Here is a 21,912-nt window from a genome sequence, read left to right as displayed (position 1 = left end):
TAAACTCGATTTGATTCACTATGTTATGAGATATTAAACTTTGTAGTAGATTCAACCCTGACTGATTACTTTTAGCCATATTTTATAACTTGAATTTAAGATTTATTTAAAAAAATAGAGTGTGATACTACTCCAACAAATAACTTGTTGATGTACCACTAAATATTTGGATTAACTGGTATGAGAATCATCAAACTTAACTAATTAACAATACTTTGAGCTCAAACTTTGAATAACAACCGAATTAAATATTCAGTCCAATCGTCTCTAAAAAAATACCTATGTAGCAAAAAAAATGACCATAATGATTAAGGAATATGGAAAATATACGGGGGTAAAAAAAAGAAAAAGAAAGACAGGGTATTAAAACCACAATGTTACAAAAAATAAATTCCAATAAATGCAATTAAAACATATCGTTTTCAGCAATGGGGTGGTGGAAGTGAATAAGGAGCTGCTGAGAGCAGCTTAAAACAACAACGGTTGGAGATTCTGAACTTGCACTTTGTGTGAGCTTAGAAGCAAGACAACAACAACAACTTAAGGCATAGTTTGGGTGTTTCAGTTTTTGGCTTGCCATATCTGGTACTCCCCGCAGGCCTAGAGATCCTCAAATCTTGGTCGTCAAAACAACCACCGAACTGTTCTCAACCGAGTACACGTGCTTCCTATCATTCCTTGCCCCCTTTGCTTTTTTTTTTTTTTTTTCCTTTTTATTTATAAAAAACCACCCTTTAAGTTTTAATTACTCTATTTTATTTTTCTTCCATGCATGGAGTTCTCTTTCAACTACAACACAACCAACAAGAGAGAACCAAGGAGATAGATATATAGAGAGAAAATAGAGAGAAAAAAGAGAGAGAGTGATGGTTAGTTCTAATTCTTCTTCTTCGGGGGCATATTCAGCAGTATAGCAATAACAACAACAGCCCATCTCTCAAAATTCGATTTTTTCCATCGCAAACCCGTTAATTTTGTTTGCTTGGGAAACCGAAATTAAAGGGTCTCTCTTACTCTCACTATCTTCTCTTCTCTCTTGTTATGCCTTTTTTTTTTCTTTTGTGGTGGGTCTGATCCTTTCTTTGTACTTATGGAACTGTCACATCTGAACGCTTTCTTTGATTCTCTCTCTCTGATCACCACCTGGGTTAAAAAGCAAGAAGCTTCGTGATCTGTTTTTCTGAACTTGATCTGAATTTGTCTCTTACCTCATCACCTCTTTTTTTCTCTCTCTCTCTCTCTACCTTCAACCGTTTTGTTTTGTGTGTTCACAATTCACATGATCATGGAATGTGCATACACACAACACAGTACTTGCTGATTTTGAGGTAAGTAGTGTTGAAAAAGTTTGTTTGCTGATCTTTTATGTGTTTTTATTTTTGCCGGGGTGGGGCTTATAATAATAATAATAATTAATTACATTTTGGATCAGATTTGTTCTCGTTATTTGTTACTCTCATGATGATGTCGTATCAATCAATGGAGGAGACGAGGAAGTTTGTGTGCAAGTATTGCAGCAAGAGGTTCCCTTGTGGTAAGTCTCTGGGTGGCCACATCAGAACTCACATGATGAGTAGTGAGCATCATCATTCAGCTTTAGCCAACAATGAAGAGAGGAACAACAACAACAACAATGCTGCTAATGCTATGTTCAAGTTTGATGGTGGGAGAAAGAAGAAGAGGGATTTGGGGTCTGAAGAAAATGGGAACAACAACAATTATGGTCTCAGAGAGAACCCCAAGAAGACCACTAGGTTTGTGCACTCCAATGCCACTTTGCAACTTGACAAGTTCTGCAAAGAATGTGGGAAGGGTTTCCCATCACTGAAGGCTCTTTGTGGCCACATGGCTTGTCACTCTGAAAAGGACAAGGGAGGTTTTGCTACTGAGAAGCAGAAATTGGTTATGGATAGTCAATCTGACACCGAAACTTCTTCTGCTCCTAGGAGGTCCAAGAGAATGAAGTCCAAAACCCTTAGCAGCAGCAACAACAACAACAACAACCAACCTCAATCTTCTTCTGTGTCAGAGGTTGAGCAGGAGCAAGAAGAGCTGGCTAGGTGCTTGATGATGTTGTCTAAAGATTCTAGCTACAAGGGTCGTTTTGCTTTGCTTACAGAGTCTTCTGACAACAACTCGGTTGTAATTACAAAGTCACCTTCTCTTGAAACCAAGGTTACTACTATGATGAATGTTTATGGCAAGAATTCTATGGAGAGGAAGCTGGAGTTGGAGCAGCACAAGGACTTGAAGTTTAAGTCTGTTGAAGTTGGCTATGATTCAGACAATTCAGATTCTGGGTATTTCAGATATGGTCCTAAGTCGGATGAATCAAATGATGAGTTTTTCAGGAATGAGGTAAAGTCTTCGAAAGTTGGGTACTTGAATGGTTTTGATCAGGAGTATGATGTTGTTGAATCGAGGAAGGTGCTGAGCAGGGGAAGAAGCAGGAGCAGTGAATTTAAGAAATTTGTTTTGGAGGATTGGGAGAGTTATGATAGAGAGGATGGTGATGTGGCTGCAAGGAAATTTGGTTCAAAGAAATTCAAGAAGTCCAACTACGATGATGATTCTCTTGGTCAAAACTTAGGTGGGGTTTCTACTAGGAAGTATGAGTGCTTGACTAGTGAAAGGTACAATGGTTGTTCTGATGATTCTGCTTATGAGAGTGATGAGAACAGCACAGACACTGATTCTTATCCTGCTCCAAAGGCTCATCATAGCAACAGGAACAACCTCAGTGGCAATAAGGGGAAGAAGAAGTTGAAGTCAAAGAAAAGCAAGGCACATGAGTGTCCAATTTGCAACAAGATTTTCAGGTCAGGCCAAGCTTTGGGGGGTCACAAAAGATCCCATTTTATTGGAGGTTCTGAGGAAAACACACTTGTGATAAGGCCAAGTGCTCCTCCTGCTGCTGTGCCTTGCCTCATTGATCTCAATCTACCAGCACCTGTTGATGAATAGGGAGAAAGAAAATGTTGAAACCAAAATCCTTTTTTTTTTTTTTTATGTTTTGCTTTTCATCATTTTGAAGCATCTTCTGTTGTTGAGGTAGCTGAATGTCTCTGGAGTTCTGAAAATGTCTTGTCTTTATCCCCTTATGATGAAAGCAATTACAAGGTACAGACAAGTGGGTAATTGATTTTTGTTCCTAAGGCCTTAGATCCATTATTTGGTAGGGGTAGTCTTTCTTTTTCATGTTTATGGAATATGAGAACTTTCTAGTTTCTCCATTGAATTTTTTCTTTACTTCCTTTATCAAGTACAACTATATACTCTTGGAATTATGTTCTTTTCCTGCAAATGTTAACTTCACCCTTAGTTGGTTCAATGAAATTTTGTCTTTTAATGTTGGGGTCTTCCAATTTTTCATCTTCCTATGAAAATGTAGGTATCATGGGTCTACTAATAACCATGTACTAAAACTAAAGTAAATAGTAACTCATTTTTTTGAAGTCAGGGTCCAGTTCTTGGTTCCTATTTGCAAGTTGCAATCTGTGACTTGTCTTTTCGGAGGCATGATTTTGTTTGCAAGGATCCTAGTTTCTCTCTCCAACTGTGACTAAAACTTGCTTTTTAGTTATGTGTTGTTCCTAAGAAAGATCAGGGACCAACACCTTTAATGCTATGAAAGTGGTTGAAAACTAAAAATTGTACTTGGGTGTGGGAGAACCATTCCCAAGGTTGAAAAATGTTAATGGTTTTCTAATTTTCTTAAAGTTAAATAAACAATTTTTATTTTTAAACTTAGCTAAAGCACAGGAATGTCTCGTGCCAAAGTGGTTCCTTTAACATAGAACTTAGCACTATGGTCAACCCGTTATGCCCGTGATATGTGCATCATTTTTGGAAGGTGAAGTCGTAAGAGGAAGCTCCCTAGTTACCTCACCAATTTTTATTTATTTTTTGTTTAACTAGTCCTATTCCCTAGCCATTGAAAAAGATCAAGTGGTTGTTGGATCATTCCTTAGGTTGAAGATTTGACTTGGGGATAATTACGTTGTAGAACTAAGAGGAAGCAAAAGAAGCTTCTTTATTGTTCAAGATAAAAAATTTGTGGGTGAGGTGTTGTAAGGTCGCATATTAGTTAATGGTAGTAAAGCTTATAATTGCTCCATGTACACCTTTCAAACACATATATCTTAATGGCAAGAGAATCTGTACACCTTTTTCGTCATGCCGGTTCCTTTACATTTTGTTGCCTATGTTTTTCAATTGTTTTAGTCCTTGGGGTGTAGTAAGAGAGGACCACTTGTATTTTACTAGCTCTTGGTAATGGTCACATGTGGGCTCAATCAGGTAGAATCCATAGGCACTCAAGAAGAATCAAACCCGTGTATCAACAGAATTATATGCTCGTATGGGATGTGGAATCATGCGGGGGAATGAACCACACACAAGGGGTGCCTTAACTTGTGCAAATATATTGATGAGTGATCAAGAGTCGGCTAGAATTTTTTATGCTCTTTCTCCTCAATTGAGACATACAACCAAATGATGAATCAATGAAATAAATTTGAACTTAGTTTTCATCAGGGCACATTTTTGGGGTCCTGTAAAAATTTCTCAACTTTTATGAGTAGCTGGTGTGTGTTAGGTTTTCCGCTGAAATCATGTTTAACGGGATTTTTTTCACTTTCCAAGACAAAAAAATAGAAGCAAGTCCCTTGTTGCTTTAGAATAAAAGCTCGTTAAGTTCAACGTAACTATTATCCAAATACGCTCGTAATAATTTTCTGATACATACCACATGTATCTCTTGTTTGAATTCGAGTAAGATCATTACAGGGAGTAAAGTTCTTTGAAAGTATTTAAGATTTAAATTTGAGAAAACTGATTAAGTCAGCCGAAACAATCTAACAGCAATTGATTCATGTGTTTATTAAAAGGATAATTAATAGTTTGAAATGAAAAACAAGAAAAATAAAAATAAAAAGGGGTCATAGATGTCATCACATATTGCTTTGTGATATTAGAACTGAAAAATCACCCCTGCTTAATTCATGATGTAGGTCATCAGTGACTCAGAGTCATGATGCTTAAGTGAACAAGGACAAGTGTTGTCTCTATTACCCATAAAAGTAAATGCTAAACAGGCAACTTTTCTGACTTAGTTCTTGTTAAGACAAAGATGTGCACAGTGAAGGTTGAGATTACTCTGGTGTCAATTAAAATTGACTCAAGTTATCAACAGTGCAGCTTGTATTTGGGGGGATCACAACAACTGGTTCTACCTCTTATTGGAACATTTTTCAGTGCTGAGTGGAGCATGGGTGAGTACCCCATTTGTGGAAAAAAGGCATTATCTCAAATTCTCAATGTTAATGTCTCATGGAAGAAAAAAGTTACACGGGATATTCTTGCTTTTCAGGATGCAGATAAGGTGTAAGTTTACAAGGAATCTCTGTGTGTGTGTGTTGTACATTTTTATTATTTGTCTTTCATATTCACTGTCAACTTTTTCCAACAATCCGCAATCTCTATGTTAATTGTGGAAGGGAGAATATTGTCCTTTGTGATATGAAACGGCGTGCTCACTAGTTCCTGAATAATGCACCTTTAACAGTTTCGGAATTAGGTGTGTGTATACACATCATGGAGATAGAGAGAAAAGGTTTAAGGAAATTATTTAATAAAAGAACAACTACCATTTTTTTTAACTTTTAATCTTTTATGTTACTTTACTTCATGTAAAAAGAAGAAAATAATTAATACGGCTTGGTTACGTGTCATAAAAATTGGTTAGAATTATGAAACCCATGATGGTTCAAAATCACCAAATAATTTCTCATAGAAAAGAGACGAAATCAAGATTCTTGTACTCACGCAAGAACAAAATATTATAATAAGCAATTGCAATAAAAAAATATTGGAACATTTATCATGCATAGTTATTTATCTTAATTTTATGAGTCTTATAATTTTACATAAATTTAAATATTTTATACAAAAATTTATTAAAATGCTAAGATTGTTAAAGTGAATGTTTAAGTTAATTTTGCATATCCTAAAATATTTGAAAAAATATGTTATTTATGATATAATATTTTAAACAATAGTATTTATATAAACAACTTCATGTCATATAGTGAAGAAAGAAAAAAGTTAAACAACTTTATTTAAAGTTAAATAACTCATGTAAATATCTTACAGGAAATGTTGTTAGACATATTTAATTAAGAAAAAAAAATTCAAATAAAAGTTTTTTTTTTCATTTTAAATACCGAATTTATTTCTTACTGGATCAACATTGAATTGTTTAATATTTTTCTCGACATTTTTTTAGAGTTAAAACATTTTTAAAAAAGTCATCTTTTAATTTATTGTGAAGCAAGTCGCATTGCAGGAAAGTTTGATTTATTGATGCTGCAAGTATATACTTTGATAGGGGATTACTACACACGCTGTGAAAATTGTGTTTCTTTAGAAGAAATATTAAATGGTTTTCAACCATAAATAAAAAATAATTTGAGCTAAAGTTGATCAGGTTAGGAGATATTACCAAGTTCCAAAAGAATGGGTTGAGTTGTTGGTCTTCATCAAAATTTTATTAATAAGGTCGTGTTTATTTATATTCTCCTCTTTTTTTAATGATAACAAGTTAATTCGAGAAAATAAACAAACCAGTAAAATTTGTTCATTTTTTTTCACCATTGGCTCTAACTTAAACTAAACCAATAAAATATATTTCCAATTAGTTCATATCTCAACTTAATCACTTTTTGAACCCAATGACTGAATCCAATGATTTTTTCCTTGTTTCTTAAAAACAACTAGTTTTATTTATGCTTAACTCTTGATAACCATTTTTTGGTAGTTATTGTATAATTGGTTTTGTTTGTTTGTTTAGTATATTATAGTTCATTTCATAAATAAATAGAAGGTTTTACTTTATTTGTTTGATAAAGACTCAATAAATTTTTAAATTTTTTCTTATTACAAAATTGTGCATTTTTTATGATGGCTATATGTATTCTTATATATTTTATTAAAGATTTTTTTGAAAGAAAAAGTATTATATATACATCAATTGATATCATAAATTGAATCAACCTATTTATGAGAAGGCTGATTTGATTCGGATTTGAAGAAAAAGAAAATGATAAACTCAAACCAACCAAATTTTATTTTGTTTTTCTAAACTTGTTTCTTTTTATACATTCCTAAACTTGATTTAAACCAACCTATACTCACCCTATCTAAATGCATGCTCCCTTAAATTCCTTATCTTTTAAGACTTATAAATTTGTTGTCTCTTTCTTGGTCAATTTATATTCGTGGTAATCTTGCATCACAACACTAGTGCCTTTATTAATAAGCTACAACTATGCACGTAATTTCCTAGAATCACAAGAATATTAAATCCGGGGAGGGGGTTAGAGAGATTGAAAAAAAAAAAAGAAAGAGGAAAGAGACAGACATCACAAGTCAAAGGCACTGAAATGAATTAAAAATTAGGAATATGGATAGACACGAAATGCACTTCATGGTTTCATGCACAGTACTACAAAGGAAGATTTGAGGGAAATTATTTTAAAAAAGGAAACAGGACAAATTTAAAAGTTAAATTAATTTTTTAATATATGAAGGAAACAAATAAAAGAGTTGTAAAGAGTTTCCAGAGAAATAAAAAAAAATATTTTGAATAAAACAATTAAAAGCAGATACAGTATAATATATTGAGACCCATATAAATAATAAAATAAAAAATTCCGGGGGGATGGACTACTCTGCCAGCTCCCTTTTCTTCATTCTTGCCTGCAAACAGTATACTTAATGAGGACTATTAATTAATTAGTAAATTTTTTATTAGCAATTGAAATTCATCATTATATTTATGAAATGAAATGGATTTTACATTTTATTTAATTATTTTTAATTTCATAAATTCTAATAAATTTTAAGTCAACGAAAAAATAACATGAATTGTTAACCTTTCTCCCCAACTAAAAAATGGAATTGGAAAGAAACTCCTATGAGCTTATCAAGGTACAGTTACATTTCCAAGCTAATGTGATTGTGACAATGGCCATTAATGTATTTTCGGCGAGAAAGGGAGGCACCCAATGGAGTTTTCTTTTGACCTAACCATATGCAACGGCAAGCATGTGGGCCTTTAAGGGATCCATTCAAAGGTGGGCTCACAAAATGGTGAAATTGTAGAAGGATGTATAAAGGAGATGGATGAATTTGGAAGCAAGTAAGAGTGGTACCACCCTATTCATTGGGAAGCATCACTTTGATATGACAAGTCCCCAACTTCCAATTTTGACTGTCTTTCATTCACAATGAAGAGAAGATCTTGAAAAAATACAAGGGATTGTAATTCTACTCAGATTTTATCAGTATTTGCACAAAATAGAGGGAATATCTTAGGGAAGAAAAAAGAGGTTTGACGAAATGAAAGTTGTTTTAAAATAAAAATAAATAAGAAGGATAATTAGGCCGTTTACATATCAAAAAGGGAAAAGAGGGAGTACTTCGTAAATTGGTAAGTGCAAGCTTTTGACTTTTAATATAAGACTCAACATATTTGAAGAGTTATCAAAATTGATTTCACCGAACGAGACGAATTGTAAAAATGGTGGCTTAAAATGAGTCAGGCTAATTTGGTTTGAGTTGTCATCAAGCCCTATAAATTGTTGGCTTGAAAATTACTAGGTCTATTTGCCTTGATATTTTTATTTATTTATTTTTTCTTTGAAAAATAATATAAATTAAAACAAAAAAAATTAATGGGCGAATTTGGTTCAAATTAACAAGCCGAAGGATCAAGTTGGGCAAAAAATTGACCCGTGAGAATTTTGGGCCAAACCAACATGCTTTTATCAATTGGCCTGTCAGGCAAGATTAAATTGCCCTATCTGGCAGCTCTAATATTTTGAGAATGAGTCCGATTTATATTTCAGATAGTCTCAACCTAATAAAATATATTATTTTAATTTTTTTAAAAACATTTATTCTTTTTGTTAAATATTCTATTAGTGTAAAATATTTATTGATTTTATTAATAATTAATCTTCGTCGAAAAACTTGACAAGATATCTTTAATGGAGGTCTCCTCTCCCAATTAGGGATGATAAAGCATACCAGTCCAACCTATTTTGACCCGCCCTGCCACTAGCCCGCCAAAAAAACAAGATAAGGAGAACTGGATTTGTCTTCCCATGGTGGGCTAAAAATCCTAACCCGACCCGCTTAGTGGTGCATTGGCTGGCCAACCCACCAAAAATGATGTTTTAATATCTTCATAAAATTAACCAAAATGAATAAATTTAGTAAGAAAACATTAAGTATATCAATTGTTTATCCTAAATTTGGTTTTAGTGTAAATTTTCCTATTAGTATTAAAAGAATTAGATTTATAAAATAATATAAAAATAATAACAAATATGTATTTTGAATAACATCATAAAATTAAAAAAAAAATACAAAGTGACAACTCAAAGTCTAAACAACTATTAATATTTACATTTTTATTAAAAAAAAATATGCATGATGGGTCAACCCGTCTTGCCGTTGGCCTACCAGGTTAGCGAGTTAGGTAAGGTAGACCAATGCGGAGTGACAAGTTGAGTCACCTAGTTCAGCACGCCATTTTTTGTGGACTAATGGGTCAACCCGTCCTGGAAAGGCACGCATTTTCACCCCTACTGATGCAATCCTAATGCCCTTGCGGGGTAGGATTGCATCACCTACTCCCAATCACTTTTTTTTATTCATAAGACTCAAACTTAAGACCTTAAGGAGATAGAATTCAGTTTCACTCAAACCAATAACTTGGTTAAAAATTGTTTAGCAAATTGACTTAAACTAAATCATCACAATTAATTTAAAAACATTTATGTATTAATAATAAGTTAATAGACAATATTTTGTACAGTATGATATATACCATAAGGTATGACATAAGCCATAAATAGCTTAGATCATTTAAACATATGTTAGTGGTTTGATCTCTAGCTATATGTTAATAGAGGAACATATGTGGGGATATGAATTTTCCCTTAATTGATACTCTATTTCCTCAGGTTGAGAGATTAGTCTCATGGCTTTTGATTGTGAAATTATCTTATTGTCAACAATGTATATTGTTATGTTTATCTTAATTTAATTTCACAAATTAACTATACATATTAAATTAGTATATTTCCTAAATAGATTAGGTTGGTTCAATCTTTTGTTGCATATTATTTGGGTCTAGAATTGCTAACAACACACTTTGTAAATTACATATTTAAAAAAGTTGAATGTTCAAAATTCACTCCTTTAAAAAAATATTTGGTATTTTCACCATTTGAGTCAGATTGTCCTTATTTTAATTTGGAAATGTTAATTATTAGTTTTTTTTATAGTTTTTATTAGTGAAAGAATTTGAACCCATAATTCCCTTTTTTTCTTTTTTTATCAGCAAATCATTCATATATCTCCATTCAAGTGATCCTTATCTCACGTTTCTTTTGTTCTTTTCAGTCAAGTGATTCTTATATGTATATCTTGCTCTTACCAACTTCCTTTGAAATTTTAGTTGATTCTTCGTAGTTATGATTTCTGCTTTAACGGTTCAACCCAAATTTTGTTCACAGGAAATATCTTTCAATGACGATCAATAAGCCACCCGTCGTTATATTCTTCCCATTTCTACGACGCGTATTTAAACCATCGACGTTAACATAGACCCAAACAACGACGGGTGTCAAGTAAACCCCGACGTTGAAATGCACTAAAACAACGATGGGTGTCGAGTACACACACAACGTTGAAATGCACCCAAACAATGACGGGTAAACAATAAAGTGCGTTGTTGAATTGTTGTATATGACAACAATCATTGTCTGGACATTGACGTTGTCTTCTCAATTTACAAAGACGGCTATAGGTTGACCATCGTAGTTGTTGTCGACATACAACGACACTTGAATCAAAGACGATGATTGACCCGATGTAGAAAGCATATTTTAACCGATGTAGAAGCTTCTTTTTCTACCAGTTGAAAGATTGAGGCCGTGTATGCATCCAAATTACAACACCACATGTGGGATCAATATTTAATTTAATTTCACATAAACATCATTAAATGAATTTTGTATTTTGCATTGGATTTCTGGATCCCAATTAAGTTATAATTTTAATCCAGTTTACTCGTAAAACAAATTAAGAAATTCAATACAAAAATTAAGAATTTTTTTTTATTAACATATTATTTATATAAAATATTCATTAACTTTATTAATGATTAATTTTCTATAAAAAACTTAGTTGACGACATTTAGTAGAATTTTTTTTTCATAACAATATTTAAATCTAAAACTTTATTTAAGGGAATCAAGCCTTATCAACAATACGAAAAAAGATAACATAAATGACATGAAAGGTTGAAGGAAATCAATACATTGTTGTGAACTTTGTTTTGAAAGAGGGATGTAACTGGACTTAATCTGAACTAGTTTATAACTAGCTTATGTTATGAGTAAGAGTACGGTAAAAATATTTATTTCCTTGTCAAGCATGATCAGTTGATCAGTGGACTTTATTTTGAATTATTGAAACACTTTTTATGGTACAAAAATTCATAGTTCTTTTTTTTATTCATTTTTATGTTTATTTAATTTTAAAATTAGAATTAATATTTCACTTATGTCAAATTCTTGTTGGTCAACTTTTTCTTATTTAAATTGCTCAATCCGACTCATAATATTTTATAGTAGCATTCACTCATTTGATTATTTTTAAATCAATCGTGTGTGCTTTTAGTATGTAGCGCAGACAAAAGAAAAAGATAAATTTAATATAATGAAATAGAATATATATTACGAAACAGGTTTAATTATAATTTCCGTTAAAAAATATTTCATTATATTTTTAATCTTTATAATGTATCAAATTGATGATTTTAGTTGTCAATACGTCATTGATATAGTAGAAAAAAATATTCAACTAAAGATGATTAATTAAATTCCGTCAAAATTTAGTAATTAGCTATATCAACAAATATATTTGTCTATGTACCAAAATCTAAGACTATTTATTCAATAAATGTGCAAAGAAAAAAAAATATTTACTATTAGTAAATAACTGATATAATAATCTAAAATAAAAAATGATAATTTATACATTTTAAAATTAAAATAATCATTTTTAATATTATCTTGAAAAACTATTTAGTATTTCAATCTTATAATTTAAAATGAAAACTCCCTTGTATTAAAATTTAGAGAAAAAAGTCAGTTTGTAGAATTTTTTATTTTCAAAAATACAATATTCTCTTATTTAGAAAAAAAATTGGCAGAGAAGTGAATATATTTCTTAAATGACAAAAATATTTAAAGTAGTATTTATACATTTAAAAAATTATTATCCAATCCATATCACATATTAATATAATATTATATTGCATTTACACGTGATAAAATGATTTGTTTAATAGTAAAATTTGTATTTAATTTTTTTTACAAAATTTTCTTGATCAGTTAAAAATACGTACTCTAAATGTGATTGGTCTCCGATGAATTCGTCTCTTGATAGATTACATGTACTTTTAAGTTTCTTTTTGTCTAATGCACAATGCCACAAACACTTTTTCTTGACATTCTCTTTCGCATTCGTTGTATAATTGATTGAAATTTATTAAAAATTTATTAAAAATCATGAATTTCAGTCAATCAGAAAATGTATTGAAAAGGAAGTATCATAAAAAGTGTTCTTTGGATTTTGTTTTGTATTTATGTAAAAATATATTCACTACTTTATTTAAATAATTTTAAATTTTAATATATTTTCAAAAAGTATAATTATTAGAAAATAATAAAAAACAAATTATAAAAGCTCAAGAAGGAATCTGTTATAATATTTTTGGCACAAAAATACCATAGAAACACTTTTCTTTCTCAAAATTAAACAAAATATATTAATTAGGAGCTTTAAGATATTTTTTAGAGTTGAGTTTTAAAGGAAAAAGAATAAATATTCCTTAATTGAGTATTTAATATCCTCATTTTTAATTAATTTTTATAAATATTATACAACACTTATCCTAATTAATTTATCAGTCACTTCTATTTACTCATAAAGAATAGGCTACCTTGGGTTAAATTTTGTTAGGCCTAAATATGATCTTGATTAAAATATCACTTTAGCCTAACATTTTTTTACCTGTTATAGATGACATTTTATGTGTATAAATACAAAGAAAATTATGTACAATTAATTAAAATAAAGGAGAAGTTAAGAATAACTATTATTTTTCAAAAAATATTAGTTAATTGAGTCATTTTCAAGATAATATACTCTCTTTTTTTAATCAAGATAATATACTCTAATTCACCCATATATAAAACATTAGAATTCATTCTCTAAACGGTAGTTAATTAAATTTCTCAATGTACTTTCCATTAAAAAAACATGTAACATAAATATTTTGCAATATATTTTTTTGTATTCATTCGAGTTACTAATGTATACTTTCTTAATAATTTTAAATTAAATATTTCTCATGTAATTTATATTTCTTACATATATTATAAATTTAAAAATACTTCACAGTATTTTAAATAGAAGGAACAAAGTTTAATTATAAAACTACAATTTTCATTTAAAGATATATTCAGTTAAAATTTGAAGAAATAATTAAATTGTTTAAAGATATTTTGCGGTTGAATTAAACAATAATTCACAAGATATAATCCAAATATACTATAATGGTGAGGGGACAAGCGGTTAAAAGAGAATAAAAAAAAAAGAAGGAAAAGCATGGAAATGAAAAAAAAAAGGGTGAAATCTGAAAAGGAAAGGAGTGGAAAGTTAAAAGTGGGAGTGGCATAAAGTAACGTGGGCTGCCGACTCCTAAGCAATATCGAATTCCACGCAACTGATTGCGCACCAGCTTCCCTATTTACCGTTGCCCTATCTTTTTCAAGGCCACGTAACATATGAACCATGAATATCTAAGCACGCAAAATACACACCACAAAGTTATAATTAATGGTTCAACAAACCCTCTCGAAAATAAAATTTGACGGGAAAAAGTCATAAGACAAAAAAAAATTTGTCAAATCTGGATATAAAATAAAACAAAAGTTATGTATTTCTACATAGATTATAAATAATGAACATGCATGAAAGTGTTCTAGGAGTTTAGGTTTGATACAAATTGTACAGTCTTAAGGAGAATTTGGCAAATCTAAACCGCGTTAAATATACATTAATTATGCACGGTGGCTATCGCTTATAAAATAATATAAACTATATACATACATACATACATAATATATAACTATATATCACTAAATGAATGATATATATAACACTTAGCTCAACTGCTCAAGGTCAAGGTAGATAATTACCTGCTACCAAGTAGTATGGTACCCATGCATGAATACTAGATTCGCTTCTCGAGACAATAGATGGCTAAAAGGGACTTGCTGCTAAAAAAAAAAAATGCTGCCACTTGGGGGTTACTCGCTCAGAGTATGCAGAAAACAAAGATGCATGCATGCCCATGCATTTTCGCTGCTCCACTTCCACATGATCATCAGCTGAATCACAAATCATGACAAGGATTATTGGCCCATCAAATGCAGGTGCAAGCATATGCATTATTGCAGGGACAAGGAGTGTTAAGAATATATCATGTAACACACTCCTTTTATTAGATAAATTTTATCCCATATATAAAATCAGGAGAGTTTGTTAAATAAGACGAGAGCTATTAAATTTTATAATTTTTAATAAATTTTAAGCAACGAGAAAATGTGTTAAAAGAAGTATTAGAAAGTGTGTTTTTAATATTTTTCTTTAATTTGCAGGGATTCCTGAGTCAACATCAGGAAAAACAAATGCTTGATCAATATGATAATAATACAAACATATGAAAAAGAACAATATCATCTGGTACTCCTTTGATCATGTGTACGTGCAACCTCATGTATTTGTTGTTTGTGTAGTCAATATACGAAATGCCAGGTAAAGGCAAAGGCATTGATGGATTGGGTTCCACTTCCAAACCAAGTAAGTAGGCATCAAAGACATCAGCACTACACGAGGCTCTAACTAGCTCACAATCATATTGAGTAAGGTAACACTTTCGAGTCACATTTAACTCACACACACGACTCGTTATGAGTAACATCTGACTGACACCAACTTGATCTGATGCGACAAACGTGCAACCAGTCAAACCTGACCTCTAAAAGGGGTGTTTTTCTTTCCCTTTCGCTTTTCTCTTTATGCTTCACTTGAAGCCAAGGGAACCTATGTATCTATAACTATCACGATATCAACAACCGTAACGGTATACGAGTACAGTGTACAAATATAATGACTAATTAACCTAAATAAAATAGATGGTAATAATAATCGTGGAGGTGCTAAATAATAATGGGTTTTTTCAACCACAATTTACCAGCCAGAAACCCTCGCAGATATGACTATATATATGAGCCTATATCGATCCTCACTTTGAGGGTGAAATTTTATGGAGAAACATGTCATGTTCTCTTGAAAAGTGACAGACAACAAATTTTTATTTATTAAGGATGTATATATATTTAATTGAATTGGCTTTTTAAAGACAGCAGAAGACCTAGCAAAGCTTCTTGATCTGCCGAATAAAGAGAAACAGGTATGTCACGCGGAGCAGACTTTTCAATAAAAAAAAATAGTCGGGAGATTAAAGAAAGATTAAACAATTCAAGAACCGCAGGAGGAAAAGATAAACAGAATAAAGTCTCTCTCTCACTCCCTTTGAGTGTGTGTAAATTCATATAACAGAATTTAATGACTAGACACAGTCAATGTGAAATCTTTTACACAGAATAAAGTGTCTCTCTCACTCCCTTTGAGTGCGTAAATTCATATAACACAGAATTTAATGGCTAGACACAGTCAATGTTAAATCTTTTACGCCGTGAATGTGAATCAATAAAAAATTATTATTAATATAATTTTTAAGATAATTATTATAACAGTTATCAATCTTATCTTACATTCATACGTAATATTTTTTTATTAGATAACAATATAAAATAACTATACACAAGGAATACATAACCTATATAGCTTATCTAACATGAATATAATCAATTATATAATTTTTGTTTTGAGATATGTCTCTCGTGGAATCAATAAATAGTTCCAAAGCACTCTATTTTTTTTCTGGAAAAAAGAAAAGGTTCATTGTTTGTAAAGCAATAAAATCTAAAAACCAGACATCTGAGGGGCAATATCTTTGGGTTGCTTAAGTTGTCTCCAGTCATACTTTAACCTAAGATGTCTAAGTGCTGATGAAGACACCATCATGATGAGTCAAGATAAGGTAATGCCAGAGAAGTTCGTAGCCACTAAGAAATCAATATGCATTATGATGGTAATGATGCGGAGTGACGACCACAGGCAAACAGATCCTAAGCAGAAATGATATCTCCCGACCCATACACTATGCTATTATTGTATAATTTTATTTGAGAAAAAGTTTTTAGATTTTGTTATCTATTTTAACTTTTAATAATAAAAATGACACCTACCAAAAATATTAAAAAATAACACTTTTACTTTATGATTTTCTGTTCTCAAAAGTTTCTACTACAAGAGGGAAAATAGAAAATAATAAAAATATCTTTTACTATTTCATGTGCACAACACAACAAGCTTTTTGAAAACAAGATCAAGATATCATTAAGTAATATTTTTATAATTAAAAGAAAAAATAGAAAATAAAAATGCTAAACAGTTTCTCAAACTAAACGATCCTTCTAGTTCCCGATCTCTATAATATGTAATAGAGCTCGGTAACAAGTCATCATTAACAAGGCACATTATGATAAATATAGCAATCTACTATTAGACTACTTTTACGGCAGAAATTATGACGTAAACACCTAAATATTACCCTGGCTGAACATCCATCTGAGTATAGTTACTAAGGCATCTAGATTTTATCAATTCCCCTTTATTGCCAACATATACTTCTAATAACTCTAATTCTAGATTTGATAGTAGTGCTCAAATTATTATTTGATTCACAAACTGCATTCTTGTTCTAAAACCAATATATATCATTGAACTCTAAACCCTTGCCATGATGAGTATCTCTATTATTATAGAATGTATATCTGAAAGTACTGTTCTCCTCTCTGCAGCTAGCCTTAAAAAATGATATATAGGCTATATTTTAAACCAGGTTGTTAATATAGGCTTTAAGACGACAACTAAAAATTGTAAAGTTTTATTGAAAAGAAAATACATTAATTTATTAAAAATGCTCTATCAACTTAGTAGTTTATGGTATCAACTAATCAGAAATTAAAAGTAATTATTATAAAAAAACATATTATATATAACAGTTTGTTAATGGAAGCATATAATATTTATTTGCAGAAATTTAAAATTGTTAAAACAGTAGTATTTTTTATAAAACCATTTCACTATAGAGAGAATATTTTAAATGAGAAAAGTTCTTATTATAAAAAATGAGAATAAAAAATATAAACTGTTAAGTTATATTTAAATGCTCAAAATTTGTAAAATTAAAATGCATGATTTTTAAATTGGTATGACCAAGATTTATATTTAGTTCTCACATTTTTAAAATGAAAATTAGTCTCCCTTGATAGTACACTTCCTATATTTTTGTTTTGTAAAATCTCCTTTAAACCTGTAAAACTGCAATCTAGTAAATAATGCAGTAATAATAATAGAAGAACAATCATGTATAAATATCCACTTATTTTAAATATTTCACTGATATTTTTTTATCATTTTTTTCCTATCACATTATAAATATTATAATACTATTTTTTTTCTTTAGATGTTTTATAGGATAATGAGTATTATGAAATATTTTTCATAATAAAAAGAACAAAAAACTAGATAGAGAGAGATCATGCGAAGTTGGATATATATACCATCAAATAATTCTCTCATCTGATGCGCATTCCCGGGGGAACAATATCTCCAAGCAACCCTTCATCCGTGGGAGGCTGTGACGGTGACGATCCATCAGCTGGCATCATAACACTTGATCCTTCTCCAGTTTCATCCTGTGCTTGGCATGGCTGAGAAATAGTGCTCAAAGTATTATTATTATTATCATCATTCTCTCTGCTGGGTAATTGAATCGGATAATAAAACTGTGACATTGTTGGAGCCAACTGGCCCGCAAATGCAGCTTCATGACTAATGATTCCCCCTCGAGGAAATCCAACTGTGTGATGACAGTGTTGCCCTTCATATGTGGTAATCACAATTGTTGGGTCCTCGGAAGACCGTTCAACCCTCTTCTTCACCGTGCATTTGCTGTTTGTGCACCGGTAGTAGCTCCTGCAAAATGTATCAGAATAATTAATTATCTGCAATGTTGTGAAGTCAATTTAGTGGTGAGGGTTTGGATAACAGTTCTAATATTAGTGTGGTCATTATACACCAAATATTAAAAAAGACTCGTATACTGATAGCTGCCCATAATATTCTATGACCTTTCCACAGAAAATATATATATATAGATTGTGTTAGCAAATCTATCGATCTGGAATGCTTATTGATTTCTTTTTTTTCATAGTTTGATACTTTTATATTCCCAAACAAAAAGAGATGTGAATAAATTTAGTAATTCATGCATCGCATGCTAAGTTAATTGCATATTTCCTTTCTTTTATGTCCTTTTTTTCTCATTTTATTTATTAATTAAGCACGTCTTAAGAGGTTCAAGAATATTTCAAAACAACTCAAGTTAGCATGTCAGGTTGACACAAACGAAAATTTAACAAAACCCAAAAGGGGCCACAAAATAATCAATTGTATATCAAATTTTTTGATATTTATAAGAATTTGCAATAATTCTGGTAATATGATTTAAGTTTAATTTGATGTGAAGGTAGCTGTAAACCTAGGGAAAGGACTATTTTTAACTGCCTTCTGACCATACTTCCGCCATCTGTAGCCATCCTCAAGATGATCAACTTCAGTCTTGGTCATAAATGCAAACCGTGGCTGCCGTATTCGCTTTTGCCCCTTCTTTTTACCTTTACTCCTACAAAATATTTCACCTACAATTATCAGAAAAAAAGCAGCATACAGAAATCATCAAAATAACAAGAAAAAGAATGTCATAATTAGCCTAAACTAGAAGCAGATTTTATATTGCTTCCCATGCCATTATAAATCATACGCATAACACAATATTATTTGTATAGAGAAATATCAACAATATATACACAATTTATATGTAAATGTTTTGGAGCATATGTTTTAAAAAGTAAAACTAGCTATAAGATTGTATTCTTTTATATTCTGTTGGTTTTCATAGAGACATAGACATCCATGAAGTTATTTACCAAAAAAAAAAAAGTCATCCATTAAGCATTAATATAATCCGAATCACGAGGAACTAAGTTAAGGCAATTCCGATATATGCATTAATTCAAGTTTCAACATTAATAATCTCTAAATAAATAAAAAATGAGTAATAGATGGAGATTGATGGCAATTCTGCTAAAAGCCTCGTTTTATTCCAATTTAGATTTTTCAAATCATTATTAAAGTGATTTCATGTTCAAAGGCTAAAACAATAAGATCCACATTGCATGAGGCCAAAAACACACAAAATAGTTATCCATGGTCGCCATCCGATAACTAAAGACGCACAACACCTCGATACGTATATCTGAGTCCTAAATGAACATTAATTTTCTTTTAATTAGAAAATAATGGACATAAGATATGGACCACAAGCCTTAGAATGAAAACACACGCAATCAATATTTAGGGGAATAGGCATTATGTCATATGCAACTTACATTGAATACATGATAATTACGAGCACAAAATCTTAATTAATGCAAATGTTATAACACTGAAATGAATGAGCATCATACATAGAAAGCAAAAACCCTGTTATTCACATTCGAATGTAAAAATGAGCATATAATAATTCGAACCATAAAGCTACAAGTGGTTAGAATCTTATTTATTCCCAAATAAAATTCAAGAGTAGTGTGTGTAAGCATAAATCATTTAATAAAACAATAAAGAAAAAAGGAAAAAAAGTGGAGCCCAATTACCCACCCTTTCTTTCCAATTTTTATTTTATGGTATTCTTTTTCTTTCATTGACTATTCAAACTCTCATCAAAACAAGGACCAAAAAAAAACTCATCAAAACAAAGCGTTATAATGACAATAATAATACGAAAATAATGAACACCACTAAATTATTATCACTCTGCCAAGCCATGGATGACTCAGAAGCAAGCCATTGCCGCCGCAATAGCGGCGTGCCCGTGGGCTGAAAAAAACTTCACACACTCGAAAAGGTAACAACATAGTTTTTCCTTTTTACACCCCAATTTTTTGCTTTTTCATCCATGGCTTTTCGAAAATTGCGTCTGTTATAAATGTTCTGTATGGAAGAAGATTCCTGATTGTACGGGCCGGGAATTGCACTGACTCGAATAAATTAAAATAATAAAACAATAAAATAAAAAAACGGAATAAATAAAATATGATGCATACAAACAAACAAACTAGCGCAAGTTGATTCGATTGTGATTTTGGTTGATGTGGAGATTTTCAGTTATTCTTATTAAACCCTTCCCCCTCAATTTTACGTTAATTACGGATTCACCACGCACGCAGGGAAAGTGTTAAGCAAAGTTGAAACTAAGTGATTAGTGAAGTTTTTTTTTTCTTTCTTTTTTTCTTTTTTGGTGTTTTCGCGAACTCACGGTATCTCAGGCGGTTTCTCGTCGGAGACGGTGGATTTCTCCGGCGGGTCCTCGCTGGAGCTGGACGACACCGATTGGTTATTCGACCTAGACGACATGGCGGCGGCCGGTTCGATCGAACCGGTCAGAGAGGACTGAACCGGCCTCCACGATCCGTCGTCGGTGCCGATCCGGTTTGGCTGGTCCGGTTCGAGGTTCCACCCGAATTCCCTGAGTATGCTCCGCTCCCGGTCGCCGGGGAACAGGTACGCACCGTCGGAGTCATCGGTGGCGAGTGTCCAACTCGTGTCGCCGGCGAACTCAGCTGGATCGGAGGCTGCTCTGTCTTTGTCTTCCATTCATGAAGTGCGCGCGCGAATTGTGAAGTCTGAACAAGAACGAACGCGATCTGTGTTAATCGTGTTGAAGGAAATTTGAATCCAATTCTGGATAATTTGAAGAGAAAACACGGAGAGAGAGTGAGAGAAGAGAGAGGAGAGAGAAAGTTAGGGTTTTTGTTTGGGTTTGATTGAGAAGAGGAAGGGACGCTTAGTTTTTGAAGTTTATGAAGCGTTTTGAAAGCGTTGTCTCGTCAATACACAGTTGAAAGAGAGAGAGAGAAGGTTTTTTTTTTTTTTCATTTATCTTAAAAGAATTGAATTATGAAGTTGTGAAATAAATAAAGGAAAAAGAAAAGAGATAAGTTAGAAAAATGAGTGTTAATTGAATGGTAAGGTAGAAGAAAGAAAGTGGTCACACCCGGATGAATGATTGGACCCTCCTTGCAGTTGCTTTCCTTCGAGCAAGTAGGATTTGTTTGTTGCTAACTTTTTCGTTAAGCCAAAAATTTTGGTATCTTAACTTCTTTTTTTCTTTGTAAATTTTGATTGTTCAAATTAAACACGTGTACATTGATTACAAGTTTATTTGTTTTGTTAAAAAAATTTGAAGTATAAGTTATCAATAAATTCAGTAGATTTCCTTAAAAAAAAAAAAGTAGATATCTCATACCAAATATTTTGCTGCCTGAAGAATTATAGTTAATTCAACTAATTGAATTAAATTGCATTCGTCATTCATAAATAAAAACCTTAATTTAGGTATTTTTTTTTCAAATAGCCTCAATAACTCAAGAGGAGAAATGAATTAAGTTTTAAAATTTCTCACTAACAAACTTTTAACTCCCTTTTAAATTATAGTCTCAGAATGTAAAATGC

At 31.4% G+C, this 21,912-nt stretch overlaps 2 protein-coding genes across 2 annotated transcripts; one reads left to right on the top strand and one right to left on the bottom strand.

Moving 5' to 3' along the window:
- The first annotated feature begins 445 nt into the window (after positions 1-445).
- LOC114387213 (putative uncharacterized protein DDB_G0287457) lies at positions 446-3,138 on the top strand. Its single transcript, XM_028347356.1, has 2 exons — positions 446-1,328; positions 1,433-3,138. Exon 2 carries the CDS (start codon positions 1,459-1,461, stop codon positions 2,962-2,964), a length of 1,506 nt encoding a protein of 501 aa, XP_028203157.1. The 5' UTR covers positions 446-1,328; positions 1,433-1,458; the 3' UTR covers positions 2,965-3,138.
- Positions 3,139-14,060: 10,922 nt separating this feature from the next.
- LOC114387203 (probable WRKY transcription factor 57) lies at positions 14,061-21,328 on the bottom strand. Its single transcript, XM_028347346.1, has 4 exons — positions 20,717-21,328; positions 18,881-19,024; positions 17,901-18,315; positions 14,061-14,534 (listed from the first exon to the last, which is right to left on the bottom strand). Exons 1-3 carry the CDS (start codon positions 21,052-21,054, stop codon positions 17,916-17,918), a joined length of 882 nt encoding a protein of 293 aa, XP_028203147.1. The 5' UTR covers positions 21,055-21,328; the 3' UTR covers positions 14,061-14,534; positions 17,901-17,915.
- Between the last annotated feature and the right edge of the window lie 584 nt (positions 21,329-21,912).

Source organism: Glycine soja, chromosome 2 (assembly GCF_004193775.1).
Source record: "Glycine soja cultivar W05 chromosome 2, ASM419377v2, whole genome shotgun sequence".
Classification (NCBI taxonomy): domain Eukaryota; kingdom Viridiplantae; phylum Streptophyta; class Magnoliopsida; order Fabales; family Fabaceae; genus Glycine; species Glycine soja.
This window is presented reverse-complemented; position numbering and strand designations above follow the sequence as displayed.